The sequence below is a fragment of the Sorex araneus genome, chromosome 4, assembly GCF_027595985.1.
Source record: "Sorex araneus isolate mSorAra2 chromosome 4, mSorAra2.pri, whole genome shotgun sequence".
In the NCBI taxonomy this organism is placed as follows: Eukaryota; Metazoa; Chordata; class Mammalia; order Eulipotyphla; family Soricidae; genus Sorex; species Sorex araneus.
In genome coordinates, this window is record NC_073305.1 from 97,441,743 (window position 1) to 97,457,684 (window position 15,942).

Here is a 15,942-nt window from a genome sequence, read left to right on the forward strand (position 1 = left end):
CAAACACACACATTCATATATACACATGCACATAGATGGTGACATATAGAGATCATGAATTGGCCTTACCCATGGACACACAAAATTTACAGTTATATATAAAATAATTTCCTCTAAAAATGAAAACTGTATATAGACAATATACTTTATTATGTTAAATTATTTGAATTTCTCTATTTACATATGTTCAAATCATATAGAAATGGATCATTGCAAATTGAATTTTGTTGATTTATTTTCTGATAATTATATTTGTAATGTCTTTAAGTTTCTTTGCAACATGTAATATGAAATAAATTTATTATTTGCCTGCCAAAGGGCAGGCTGAAGGGTGGCAGGGAACCTGGGAACACTAGTTGAGGAAAGGGAACATTGGTAATGGGGTTGTTGTTAAGACATTATATACCTGAAACAACTCTATTATGAAAAACATTGTAAATCACAGTGTCTTAATTAAAATTGATTAAAGGCATAAATAAATAAATAAAAACAAACAAACAAAAAACACCAGTTAGCAACTCTTAAGAGACGTAACAAGGACATTACAAAGAGACTTGTGGAAAAGTTTGAGACATTCTCCCATCACCACATCTCCTTTCATTCCCTAGTGATGATCCGCAATTAAGAGAGAACTCAAGCTTTATACCCTTTATACCCTCTATTATCAACCCTAGCTTCAAAGATTGACATTTATATCTAACTTTGAAAACCAATGGGGTTTGTATCCAGAAGATGAGATGTTGTGATAGGCAAACAGAAATAGCTCTTAAAGGACTTTCATTGGAGTCTTCTACCCTAGGGGTCAAAGTAGAGGCAGCCTTTGAAAAGAGTACAGAACTTGATGTAAAACAGACTCATTTAGTGTCTATAGCATCAAGCTGAGGGACGAAAAACTTCTGAGGTGCTCTTCAGGGTTTGTGAGTGCTGGAGTAGACAGTAGGATATTCCATAGTCATCCCTTCCCTCTCTTGATAAAAGTAGTGAGTATCACCTTTATTTTTGTGCTTTTGTATTTTCTTTTTTTATTTAATTTTTTAAATTTTATTGAATCACCGTGAGATAGTTACAAGCTTTCATGTTTGGGTTACAATCTCAAAATGATCAAACACCCATCCCTCCACCAGTGCACATTCCCCACCACCAATATCCCCAGTATAGGTCCCCTTTCCCATCCCCCCTGCCTCCATGGCGGACAATATTCCCCATACTCTCTCTCTATTTTTGGGCATTATGGCTTGCAACACAGACACTGAGAGGTCATCATGTTCGGTCCATTATCTACTTTCGGCACACATCTCTCATGCCAAATGATTCCTCCAGCCATACATTTCTTAGTGATCCCTTCTCTATTCCATCTGCCTTCTCCCCTCCACTCATGAAGCAGTCTTCCAGCTATGGGGCAATCCTCCTGGCCCTTGTATCTACTGTCCTTGGGTGTCAGCCTCATGTGATGTTACTTTATACTCCGCAAATGAGTGCAATATTTCTATGTTTGTCCCTTTTTTTTCGATTCATTTCAATTAATATGATATTCTCCATGTCTATCCATGTATAAGCAAATTTCATGTGAATGAATGAAAAATAAATACAGAAAACTTCCAACCTTTGGAAGGAAACGTATCAGAAAAGTTCCAAATAATGGGAATGCAAAGGAACCCACACAAAGACACTGTCACTGTCACTGTCATCCCGTTGCTCATCGATTTGTTCGAGCGGGCACTAGTAATGTTTCTCATTGAGAGACTTATTGTTACTGTTTTTGGCATATCCGATACTCACAGGTAGCTTGCCAGGCTCTGCCGCTCAGGCTCGATACTCTCGGTAGCTTGCCGGGCTCTCTTAGAGGGGCGGAGGAATCGAACTCTGGTTTGCCTTGTGAAAGGCAAACGCCCAACCGCTGTGCTATCGCTCCAGCCCACACAAAGACACATGGTAGTTAAAATAACTAAAGTTAAAGGTAAGGAAAGAGTTTTCAAAGCATCAAGAGAAAAAGAACTTGTTATATTCAGACACCTCCCCTAAGACAATAAGTATATATTTTACCAGAAATTTTGGAGGCCAGGAGAAAGTATATGGTATACTCAAAGGGTTTTAGAAAAAAAGAAGTAAAGTAGTCTAACAAAGAGTAATCTCCCTAGAAAAATTATTACTGCAACTTAAAAGAGATATGAAGCTTTGAAGACAGGCAAAAGCTAAATAGTTTATTATCACTAAAAAAAAAGTCTTTCAAGGCATGGTTAAGGGAATTACTTAAATTAAAAAGAAAATGTGCTCATTGGTAATATAAAGACATGAAAGCATAAATATCACTGATTAAGAAATACTACTTAGAAAATACAATAGATTAATCAAACGTAAAGCTAATATTAAAGTTAAGAGACAATACTAAAACTAACCATAATTTAAAAAATATAGAATTACAAAATGAGCATGCCAAATTATCATCAAAACTATAAAATGCAGGAGAAGGAGGTATAATGTAAGATGTTGAATTCATTAAACTTTATCCACAATAAATATTATAGGTGATAAAAAATATAACGAGGAAGAAACAGAATCTTATCACTAAAAAATCTGTCAACTCACAAAGGGAAGTAACAAGAGTAGAACAAGAAAAAGAAACCATAAAGAGCCAGAAAATAATAATCAAATATCTGAGTACACACCTATGAATACCTACTTTATTTATTTATTTTTTAATTTTTTTAATTTTTTAATTTTTTATTGAATCACCATGTGGAAAATTACAAAGCTTTCAGGCTTAAGTCTCAGTTACACAATGCTCAAACACCCATCCCTTCACCAGTGCACATATTCTACCACCAAGAACCACAGTAAACCTCTCCCCTACCCCCTGCCCCTCAGCCCCCCACCCCGCCTATATAGCTGATAAATTTCACTTTACTTTCTCTTTACTTTGATTACTTTCAATATTTCAACAAAAAACTCACTATTATTGTTTGGAGTCCCCCCTACCCCCCAAAGTCGACCTACTGGAAAGGAAGCATTTGATAATTTGTTTTCCATTGCTGATAATGAAGAGATATGAGGTCGTGTGGCCACAATAGTGGCCTCGAGGTTTTGGATTTCTGTATTTTGTGAATACCTACTTTAAATGTCATTAAATTACCCAATCAAATGACATATAGTAGCTGAAGGGCCAAAACAAGCAAAGCCCATGTATTTGCTGGCTACAAGATTACAAGGCAATAAAAGCGAAGGCACTGATAAAAGATTACTTCATGCAAATAAGAATAAAAATAAAAATCTGGGACACCTAAACTTATATGCTTCAAAATAGAATTTGAAATAAATACTGTGATAAGATACAGAGTGTTTTATAATAATAAGATGACCAATCCAAAAATAAGACATAAAATTTGTAAATATTTATTCATCTGACATAGAAATGCTTTCATAAAGTAAATACTTGAGCTGGGGAGATAGCTCAAAAGATTGAGTGTGTTCTTTCTAAGCACAGCTGGGTATGCATCCCAATGCTGAATGCAGTGGGCGGTTGGGGGGAATCACAGCAACAGCAAAGCCAACTAGTACAACTGTAAATGTGAACAAACCTAAAGGGAGAAATAAACTAAAATACAATATAGTGCAGAGCCTGGCAAGCTATCCATGGCGCCTTCGATAGGTCAGAAACAGTAACAACAAGTCTCCCAATGGAGACGTTACTAGTGTCCGCTCAAGCAAATCAATGAGCAACAAGATGACAGTGCTACAGTGCTGTGCTACAACCAACGTACATTGATGGATTGAGCATCTATCAAAAAATATTATTCATTGACATCTGTACCTATATGTTCATTGCAGCACTGTTGACAATAGCCAAAATCTGGAAACAACCCAAGTGCCCTAGAATAAACGATGTGTTAAAGAAACTTTGGTACATCTACACAATGGAATACTATGCAGATGTTAGGAGAGATGAATTCATGAAATTTGCTTATAAATGGATAGATGTGGAAAGTATCATGCTAAGTGAAATGGGTCAGAAAGACAGGGACAGACATAGAAGGACTGCGCTTATTTGTGGAGTATAGAAGAACATCACATGAGGCCAACACCCAAGGATAGTAGATACAAGGACCAGGAGAATTGCCCCATAGTTGGAAGCCTGCTTCATGAGCGGAGGGAAGAAGGCAGATGGAATAGAGAAGGGATCGCTAAGAAATTGATGGCTGGAGGAATCAGTCGGGATGGGAGATGTGTGCTGAAAGAGATAATGGACCAAACATGTTGACCTCTCAGAGTCTGTGTTGTAAGCCATAATGCCCAAAAGAAGAGAGAGAGTATGAGGAATATTGTCTTCCATGGAGGCAGGGGGAGTGTGAGAAAGGGGGGGTGTACTGGGGATATTGGTGGTGAGGAATGTGCACTGGTGGAGGGATGAGTGTTTGATCATTGTGTGATTGTGACCCAAACATGAAAGCTTGTAACTATCTCACGGTGATTCAATAAAAAAAAAGAAAGAAATGGAAAAAAATATATTATTCAAAAAATATGTCTTTGGGGCACAGCAGGTAGGACATTTGCCTTGCATGCAGCTGACCCGGGTTCGATCCCTGACACCCATTTCAATCCTCGGCACCCCATATGGTCCCCCAAGCACTGCCAGGAGTAATTCCTGAGTGCAGAGCCAGGAGTAACTCCTGAGCATCGCAGGGTGTGACCCAAAAAGAAAAAAATCTGTCTTTGGGCAGAGAGATTGTACACCAGGTAAGACACTACTGTTCCATGTGCCCAGCACGGGTTTGAACCTGACACCACGTGTGGCTCCCTGAGAACTGCCAGGAATGATCCCTAAGTACAAATCAGGAATGAGCTCTGAGTACTCCCAGATATACGCCCCAAACAAAAAATAAAAAGAAAAGGAAAATATTTGTCTTAAATAACACATTACACCAGATGAATTTAGTAGATAAGCATGAATATATTTAGTAGAGAGCATTATAATACAGCAGAATACATATCTCAATTGCACAAGGAACATTCTTCAGGACAGATCATATGTAACATACAAAATAATTCTTAGTAAACTTGGAATACTAAAATCCTATTGCACACAATGGTTTGTAACTGGTAATCAAATTCAATAAGAAAACACAGAAAAATTCACAAATATTTAGAGATTTAACTACATGCTACTAAACTACAAATGATTCAAAGAATAAATCAAAGGGAAACAAAAAAGTACTGAGACAAATAAAATAGAAGTCAGACATATCAAAATAGAAGTCAAGTAAAAATAAAATATAAGTCAAATTAAAATAGAGTCAAACAAAATAGAAGTCAAAACAAATAAAATGGAGGTCAAAATTGAAGTCAAATATACCAAAATAGTATGGAGGAATAAAGTATTTCTAAAAGACAGTTCAGAGCAATAATGCTTACCTCAAGAAATGTGAAAAATTTCATATACATAACTTTACACATTAGGGTTGAAAGAAAAGAAGAAGAACACACACAGCATAAAATTAATTAGGAAGTAATCATCATCTATAGCACTGTAGCACTGTCATCCATTGTTCATCGAATTGCTCAAGCGGGCACCAGTAACATCTCCATTGTGAGACTTGTTACTGTTTTTGGCATATTAAATAAGCCACACAAAAAATAAAAAGAAAAGGAAAATATTTGTCTTAAATAAAACATTATACCAGATGAATTTAGTAGATAAGCATGAATATATATAGCTTGCCAGGCTCTGCCCTGTGGACAGGATGCTCTCGTTAGCTTGCCAGGCTCTCGAGAGGGATGGAGGAATCATACCCAGGTTGGCCACATGCAAATCAAACGCTCTACCTGCTGTGCTATCTCTCCAATTCAATCATCATCACCAAAATATACATGAATGAAATAAAGACTAAAGGATTTCAGATATGGTAATAAAACTAAACTAGATTTTTTAAGGAAAAGATATCCAGAGTTGACACACCCTTAGCTAAACTTACCAGAAAAGAGTGAAATATTTCAAATAAATGTAGTCAAAAATCAAAAACTACTGATTACTACTGATATCATAGAGATACAAAGGAATAGAGGAAGGACTGAAAACAATTATATGCTAGCAAATTTGATTACATGGAATAAATGGATAAATTCATAAAAACATTTACCCTTCTCAACACAATCATGAAGAAATATAATATGCAGACAAATTACTAGTTATGATATTGAATCAGTAATCTAAAAATTCCCAGTGAGTTTAAGAGCAAATGGCTCCATCATGAATTTTACCAAACATTCAAAGAAGATTTAATGCAGCCCTTCTGAAACCCTTCCTAGAAATAGAAGGGGCAGAACACTTTCAAACTCACTTCATAAGGGTCAGCATCACCCTGATACCATAACCAAAGAGTACATTGCAATAAAAGAAAATTGTAGACTAATTTTGATGAGGAAAAATATTAAATGTTCACAAAATATTACTAAACTGAATTGTAAAATACATGAAAATGGTCATATCATTGGATTAAGGTTTTTTTAAGGGATTACTCAGCATCTGAACATCTTTGTGATATGCCACATTAACAAAATAAAGGCTAATAATTACAGATCATAACATTATATAAAGAAAATAAGTATTTAACAAAACTCAGCATTCAATTATGATAAAAAACTCTCAACAAGTGGATATGGAGAAAATGTACTTCAACCTATTAAGGAGCATGTATGACAACCCCACAGCTAAACCCATCGTCAGTGATATAAAGCTAAAAGCATTTGCGCTTGCATCAGAACAAGACAAGGAAGTCTACTCCCACTACTTTCATTCAACTTAGAAGAGAGCAGTTAAGTATGAAAAAGAAATGAAAGGCATTTTGAAGTTGGAAAGGAAGAAGTAAAACTGTCATTATTAGCAAATGACATACTTTAAATAGTAAAGCCTACGGACTCAAAAAAATAAGCTAACATTAAAAATCCAGCAAAAGGTCAATACAAAATCAGCACACAAAAATTAAGTTTATTTCCATGTACTATAAACTATGACAAAGGGAGATAAAAAATAATGGTTCAATTTACAAACATCAAAAATAATAAAATACCAGAAATAAATTTAGGCAAGTATGTGAAAGACCAGTACACTAAAATTGCAAGCTGTTGATGCAAAAAAGTGAAGACAAATAAATAAAAATGTTTAATGCTTATGGATTTGAAGAAGTAATATGTGAACATGCCATAAAATTCAAAGCAACCTTCAGATTCAATGCATTGCCTACCAAAATTCCAATAGCATTTTTCACAGAAATAGAACAAATTATTATAAAATATGTATGAATCAACACATGTACACGAGTGCTCCTGCGCACGCGCGCCACACACACACACACACACACACACACACACAGGAGTTACAGCCCAAATTGCCTAGTAAATCTTGAGAAAGATATTGAAACTATTCACTATTAGTTTGACATAAAAACATATTTATTGGCTACTTGTATTGGCAAAATAAAAATCCCAGACATATGCATCAGTGAACCAGAACAGAATTCAGAAATCAATCCACGCTTATATGTTAACAAAGGAACCAAGAATATAAGTGAAAAAAAAAATGTCCTTTGGGTATTTATCAGGAAATAAAAAAAGCATTCTTAAGAGCTATGTAACTTTATGTGCATTATTTGTAATAGCATGATATGAAAGCAACCGTAGTTCCCAGTGAGGATGAATCGATAAATTACTTAAATAAAGGATAAATATTCAGTGAAATATTATTCAGCTACAAAACAAATAAAATATTGCTATTTTGGACATCATTGAAATGAGTATATTAATCTAAATTAAATAAGCCCAATGGATAAAGACATATATTGTTAATTCCAATATGTAATTTTTGTTGTTGTTGTTTCTTTTTAGTGCCACATCAAAAATCTCAAGGCTTGCTCCTAGCTCTGTGTGTAGGGATCACAACTAGAAGTGCACAAAGAACCATAATGTGGTGCTGACAGTCAGACCAGGGTTGCCTATCTCTCTAGTCTGATATTTTTTTAATTGAGCTCATAGGTAGAGAGAACAGATTGGTGGTTGTCAGAGATATGGTGTTGGGGGTGGGAAGTGGGTGGGTATAGTGGGTGAAGGAGATCAAAGTAAAAATGTCTGAGTATATATTTTAGGGATGCAGTATCCAGCATTGTGACAACAGTTAATAAGGCTGTATTGCACAGAATTATTGTGGTAATCATTGCCAACAGAACCTTGGATTTTATAACTGAAACTAATGTTAGTGGTAGCTCAATAAAAAAATTTCAAAATCATGACAAAATCATGAGTGAATGAATATTGCGGTGAATTAAATCAGGTATACCTAGTGTTAAATCAAGGTCTGTCAGAAACTTCAATTTTTTAATTTAATCTAGGTAGAGATCAAGGCTAAAAAATAGCACAACAATAGCAGACAAATATTGCGATTGGCAACCTATTACATCTAACCTACATTGTTAGATGTAACTTAAACATTGAGATAGTGAGTTTATCCATAGATCATCAAAAGAGAAATATTAAGTGCAATTAATATCTCTCTTCAAGAACTTTAACCAATTGGCAACAAAGTCCATGGGCATTATTGCCATGGGTGTTGTTCTGAACGTCACTTGAAAATTCAATCAAAGAAAACTCACTACATACAATTTACTGGCAATAATATGAGTCCCCTCTTCAAAATAATGTTATTTTGCTTCTGCTCTATTCTATCAGTATGAACTTTGAGCAAAAGTCAAAATGATTTGTTATCTACTGTTATCAGTGTATGAGATACACATTAAAACATGGGTCAAGTTCAAGGACAATGTCTGCATCTAGTTAGGAAATCATGGGCTCAGAGGGATGATACAGTGGGTAGGGTCCTTGCATTGCCCGTGGCGAACCCTTGATCCATTCCCTGCACCGGTATGGTCCTCTAATCGCAAAAGGAGTAATCCCTGAGTGCAGAACCAGAATAAGCCCTGAGTACCACTGGATGTGGCCCAATAAATCAACAACAATAAAATCTGAGGTGCATTAGCTTTGTAATTTTCTTTATTTCCTTGATCAAATACTGTAGCACTATCACTGTCGTCCTGTTGTTCATCGATTTACTCAATTGGGCACCCAATTGGGCACCAGTAACGTCTCCATTGTGAGACTTGTTACTGTTTTTGGCATATTGAATACACCACGGGTAGCTTGCCAGGCTCTGCCATTCGGGCGGGATACTCTCCATAGCTTGCTGGGCTCTCCAGGAGGGACAGAGAAATCCAACCTGGTTCAGCCTCGAGCAAGGCAAACGCCCTACCCTCTGTGCTATTGCTCCAGTCCTGATCAAATACTGGCTATAAATAAAACATTCAAGTACTGAGAATACATTGATGGGTAAGAGTTTAGTCGTAAGTGCCCTTCTCACACACACAACCCTAACTCAACTGCCAGAGATGTTCGATCATGAATTCCTGTGCCCCTGAATAGTCTCACAACTGAAAAATCTCATATCCAGTGGATCAAAAAAAAAGAAGGTGAATTATGTTTTTCTGCTGCTTTACAACAATAAATTATCCACATCCAGTTTATTGGCTTTCGGAAGTGGAACTGAAACATTTTTACCTCCCTTTTGGTTAGTTTAATGTTTATTTGAATAATGTGTGGGCTTTGCAAGTGGTTTGGTAATTAAAAAAGGGGGGAAAAAGCTCTGAATTCACCATTTTGATCGAGGAATTATGTGTGTTTGCTGACCTTCATCTACCACTCAGTCACTGACTCATTGTCAGTAAAACACGCTTTCTAAATGTCTTCTTAGAAGTGGAGATACATTTGAACAAATTGATTCCCATTGTTTTGGTACCTCTTATTAGCAGCCGCGTGCAATATTTTGTGAAAGCTGGCAGAGTTTTGGATCACACTGAGAGTGTGGACCTCAGCACAGCAAACTACCATCCATACAACGAAGAATAAGCTGAAACATTTGCCTCATAGCACCATGTCCACTACGAAATTAACCAACCATAGGCAATTGGAGAACTCTGAAGGTTAATTTTTTCTATCCATAGGTAAAGTTACAGCTCAGTGATTTGAGCCCTTAAAATGTTATCACTCCAACCAGGAAATTTTAAGTGGAAGAAGTGGGTAGTAGTATAAAATGGTTAAATGGATTGAAAATGTGTCTAAAGCTGGCTTGCAATCTTTTTAAGAGATGCACACAAAAATATACCCTGTAGCTTTTACAGAGGTTATGACTCGAAACATGTTTCAACCATGTGATTGCCAGGAACTATTAAAATAAATAGCACAAATAGGGCAATTAAATATAGATACTAACAGCTTCAAACCTCAAGAGGAAAGGAAACAGCTTTGTTTTTCTTCTGAAAACACCCAGGTGAATTTATTTAGAATTAGAATAAAAGCTTGTTTTGAAAAGCTAGAGCAAGAGAGAGGAAGGCTGGGAAGGCTAACAAATTATGATTATTTCCCCTATCAAGGGAGTCCTGTTCCAAGCTGTTATGTCAGTATTAGGAAGTGTTCTTGTTAAACCACTAAAAGACTAATCAGAATAGATGTACACAGCCAAGGAAACGCTGGCCATACCATACAGCTCGAGAGAAATGCCATGGCTTCACTTTACAGTTCTTGGATGCCAGTGATCCCAAGCAAATGCTTATCTTCACTGGCCACCTTGGATTTCCTCGGGTGCCTTAAAGACATAGTGTAGTGTTGCAAGAGCAGGAATTCTTCCCTTGAATACAAAATTCTCATGTGCAGGAAATGGAAAGATAGTATAGGAGGTAAGGTGCTTGCCTTGAATGCAGCTGACCCCATTTCCAACCATAGCACCACCTAGTGCCCCTATGAGTCCATGAGTACCAAGCTAAATTAAGCCCCCCCTCTCACTCCAACACCTTGGTGGTAAAACAAATTAAAAAAATGGATGCAAAAATATACCTGTTTGCATGATAAAGGAAAACCAAAGATGCTTTTTAGGTACTGCTAGACTTAGGTTTGGGTAAAGTCAGTAATTTAACAGTAAGTAATTTAAGCATGAGGAAGTTGGCAAGAATTAGGGACATCAATAGAAACGTGTTCTTCTGTTCTATTCATTCCTCCAATTTTATTTTTTGGTAAAAGACAGTGAAGTAAATCATAATAACCTGAAATTAATTAAGATGTATTAAGAAATCACCATGTGTTATTCACCAGGTATTTTGAAAATATCATGTGTTCTTTGTAATGATTGTTTGTAAAAAAACAGAGTATACTAACCAGGAAGGATACAACAAACATCCAACTAAGAATACTTGTCACCTGCCTAATCAGTTTTGCTCATATTCTGTATCTTCACTATGGTGTACTTTGAAACAGTTGCATCAGTAACAATCATGATTCGTAATAAGCTGGATAAATTAAAGACAAACAAAAATTTTATTAAAATGGAGAAATTTTGCTGTAGAGAATAGTTACATAATGGTGTAGCAATAAAATATAGAGATTAATATGGAAGAAATGATTATGTGGAAATGTTATTTATCCCTTCTGATTTCCTTTGTTATGCATATATCTTGAAATCCTAAAATTATGGTGCTAATGTGGGTTCTCAGAGATCTTCTAGGATATTATGTTAGGGTCTTAAGATAATATTGTAAAGTTTTTATTCACCTATCAGATAATCAATGCATGTATGTTATTGAAAAATCTTAAATTCTCTCATATAAACTAACCACTTATCTAATTTAATTTACAGAACTTCTTTCAAATAGTTAGCAACCTTCTAGATGAAGAAAACAAAGAAAAGTGGGAAGATGCACAACAGGTAAGTTAGGAGTTATTTCAACCATAAAATGAAGATGACAAAATTAAAATTTAAAAATTATATGAAGAATAATGCTTTAATCTGAAAGCATAAAGGAGATTTGAATTTATTAAATATTATGCCATGTGAATTTAGAGAAAATGAACTCTTTAATCATAACAATTTATGTACTTAATGATAAACATAAATGTGAACTAACAGTAGATTTAAGTAAATTACAACTTTAAGGTAACTATACTTAATAACTATAAACCTACCATCAATTTTCTTTCCTGTCTATAGACTATAGGAAAATCAACAAATACAAATGTGCATATTGCTATTGTAAACTAAATTCCAATGTGTTGACTAAATTATTTCCATTTACTAAAACACTGTACATAATTTTTATCATTTATACAGATGTGCATCTTTATTTAGAGCCAAGAATTACAAAAATGAATTCTAATGAAATGTGCTATTTTCCCCTGCTACATAAGATAATTGGAACTATTGGTTTAGTTATTATTTTCAAACCACTACCATAGTGAGGTACTAAGAGAAAAGTTAAATAAAACAGAAATACAAATCAAAAACTAAGAGAGATGAATAAAGTGTTTTTCAATCCTCTGAATATTTAACTGACCAGTATATATTTTTCTTAAGAATTTGAAAACAGTATGTAATCTTGGAAGTAAGAATGAATATTTTTCTGTGATTGCAGTGAACCATCTTTTTATAATCACATTCAGCACCTATTGTTCATTCCTATTTATTCCTATTATTGCAAGAGCTCTAAGAATAGTCCAATGTGGGTTTACCTCATTATTAGGAAAAAATTATGAGTTTCTGGACATACTGAGAAAAAAAATCACTCCTCAGTTTAATACCCTAAATCTATTTTTTTTCCTAGTTTAAAGTTGTATTTGCCCTTGATTATCTCCTAGAGGAGAACCTCGTTCACTTACTATAAGAAAATTGTGAGTTTCCTTAGAATACAGCTGCAGAGTCTAAGCACATCTTTCCAGAGTGCCGGAGACTATTAATTATAGATAAATTTAGGACAAATGTATAATACCCTGTTGAAAACAAGACTGCAGTTCATCAGATACCATTTTTACCATGGGGTCCAAAATGAAACAAATAATGAATGGTAGCAGTACTTTTCCTCAATGAAAATCCTGCATCTAAAAATCCATCTTCTTTCTTGAAATTTCCTCATTAACTATATTTTTATCTTTTAAATATTGCTCAGCAATAATGATTCCAAATACATCTGAAATAGTTACTTTAAAACAAAAAAAATTGTTTTGCTTTTTCTAAATGATATTTGCCACAAATACAGCCATATTAAAATCTGATCAAAGATCAGTATTAAATAAGGACAACTATCCTTGCCATAAAATCCAAAGGTAAGGACAATTGTCCACAGTTTATTCTTAATCCAAAAGCCATACCCTTACTTAATTTAGATTTGTAGATAAGGTCCAGATATAAGACAACTGGGATTTTATTGTTCATTCTGGCACCCATTGGTCTGTTCAGAGACGTTGCTGGTGCCCGCTCAAGAAAATCGATGAACAACTGGACTACAGTACTACAGTGCTACAGTTCTTTACCTATAGAAACTCCTTCTCATGAGCATGCAGACAAGATGGTTGCTTTGAGAACACAAATTCACTTTTGAACTTTGTCTTCCAAGTTGTGGTTTATTGACAGTAAAGCTCTTTCTTGACCTGTCACTGTGTCTTTTGTTTGCTTCATCCTCAGTTGGCATTGGGACCAAAACTTTAGGGTTACAATATCACAAATTAATTTCAATTTTTGACATATTTGATATATTTAGAAATAAGAAGTATAAAATTTACATTATATGGTCCCTTGTTGGTTCCTTAATTTTAGAGGAAAAACTCAAAAAGATTTAATATAAAACATAACACTATAATGCTTTTGGAAAACTAGCTGAGTAAAATGGTGAATATTGATGTTAGAGGTTTTTGCAAACAGAATTTATGGTTTTGAACAACCATCATTTCAGAATTTGTTAGCTATATATCAGTCCCAAACTTTGTTTAAAATATCCTGTTAAAGATGATATACTAAAGCAAAAAAGTATAATTTTTTTAAAAAGTTATAAAATATATATAACTATTTTATGTCTATTCCTCTGGTAAGAATAATTCAGTCAGGAACAAGCCAGCATAGTCATAATTTTGTAGTCTTATTATGAAAATAATCAGGTCTCTATAACAGAAGTGTACAAACTCAGGTAATGAGCCAAATCCAGTCTGACACTGGTTCGATAAATAAAATTTGGGAATATAGCCATACACATCTGTTTACATATTATGAATGCTACATCAGTGCAACAAAGTTAAGTTGTTCCGATGAGCCCCATAGCCAATAAAACTTAAAATGTTTACTGACTCCATATAGAAAATGTTTACTGTATTTGACTATTGCTTTCTACTGCTAGGGAAATTTGATATTAATAAAAGTAAATCTTTCAGCCTAGTAAACTTCTCTAAAAAGCAGAAGGAATACAGCCTTATTATTAAATAAGCAGCAAACCCAAAATAATGCATATCACAATCTTCTAAGAGGTTGAAGACAAAAGAAAGCATGTATATTCTCAAGATAACAATAATTATTCATTAAATAAATGAACTTAATGGTACCATTTGTCAGATAAAGCTCAATCTATACTCACTAACCAACTGCAGTGACCATTTTCATATTAATGGCTTTATCCAAAGCAAAGGAAGCTTCTGATGTTTTGATGTTGAAGGTACAACATAGAGAAGCCTGCAAACAGAGATGATTTTCCTTGAGGATTGCTTTTTAAAGAGAAATATTTATGACTTTTAACATAATAAGCAATCTTTAGTCTTTTAAAAAATATCCACATACATTTTAAAGAAACAGAAAGAGAATTTAACAGTTATTGCAATTCCAAAGTAAATGTTATGAGAGAGGGAGATGAGACTGGGTGAAGGAGACTGATTTTCAACTAGTTAAATGAAGCCTCTTACTTATAATTTATATCTACTAAAAACATTAATATAAACTTACATGCAGACATCAAAGATGAAGATATCTGGCACCAACAAGGGGCTTGGAGCTGAACATTCATATTTCATATATATCGATATATATTGATTGATAGAGCTAGTATTCCTCTCCACATCTTTAAAACTAAAAAAATTGTAAGAATTATATATATTTCTAAATATAATATTCTTTATTCATGCTGGAGATTATGTAAGTTTATTATGTATCTTTGGAATATGCTTTTTCAATGGGCACCATAACAAAATTCCTGCGCTGCTACTTATCCTGATCATTGTGTTTTCTTTTCACAGCTTTCACCTTCTAGCTCCATGGTTTTCTGCTAATCAGAGTCTTTTTTCTCTTCATGCCCTAGTCTTTGCTAATACAAAACCACTAAGCTCTCCAATCCACTTAATTTTGTTCATGGTTAGAAGGTGCAGTGATGCTGAATGATGAAAGAAACAGACCTAGTTTTAAAAGATTTTCTGCCCTAGAATGGTTATGTACTGCAGGCCAAATTTATAAGCATTATGCAGTTACACGTGGTAAAATTCCTGTGACCTTGAAAAAGCCCTTCATTTCCAAATATCGTGAGCTATTGACAGAAATAAGTTGTGTTTAAGAAAAAAAGCTTTATGTATTGTGACATTGGTTTGTTTATACAGTGCATGTGTAGTACTTACATTAGAGTTACTAGTGATTCTAAAATTATAGCTGACATTAATATGTGCTTAGTGCTACCACAATTATTAAAATGTTCTTGATATATTTATAGTTGAACTGGAGCTATAGCACAGCGGGTAGGATGTTTGCCTTGCACGCAGCCGATCCGGGTTTGATTCCTCCGTCCCTCTCAGAGAGCCTGGCAAGCTACCGAGAGTATCCCCCCCGAACAGCAGAGCCTGACAAGTTCCCTGTGGCTTATTATTCCAAAAATAGTAACAAGAAGTCTCACAGTGGAGACATTACTGGTGCCCGCTCGAGCAGATCAATGAACAATAGGATGACAGTGCTACAGTGCAACAGAGATATTAAGTTATTATCCATTAACTTAGTACTGTAGCACTGTTGTGCCATTGTTCATTGATTTGCTCTAGCGGGCACCAGTAACGTCTCCATTG

At 34.8% G+C, this 15,942-nt stretch overlaps 1 protein-coding gene across 4 annotated transcripts in view; it reads left to right on the forward strand.

Moving 5' to 3' along the window:
- Nucleotides 1-15,942, forward strand: part of ADGRB3 (adhesion G protein-coupled receptor B3) — an 823,957-nt gene that overhangs the window by 404,218 nt on the left and 403,797 nt on the right. For all 4 annotated transcript variants that reach the window (XM_055134853.1, XM_004605882.2, XM_055134855.1 and 1 more), the window contains one exon: nt 11,723-11,791. In XM_055134853.1, coding sequence (XP_054990828.1) covers nt 11,723-11,791 — 69 coding nt within the window. The remainder of the gene's footprint in view (nt 1-11,722; nt 11,792-15,942) is intronic.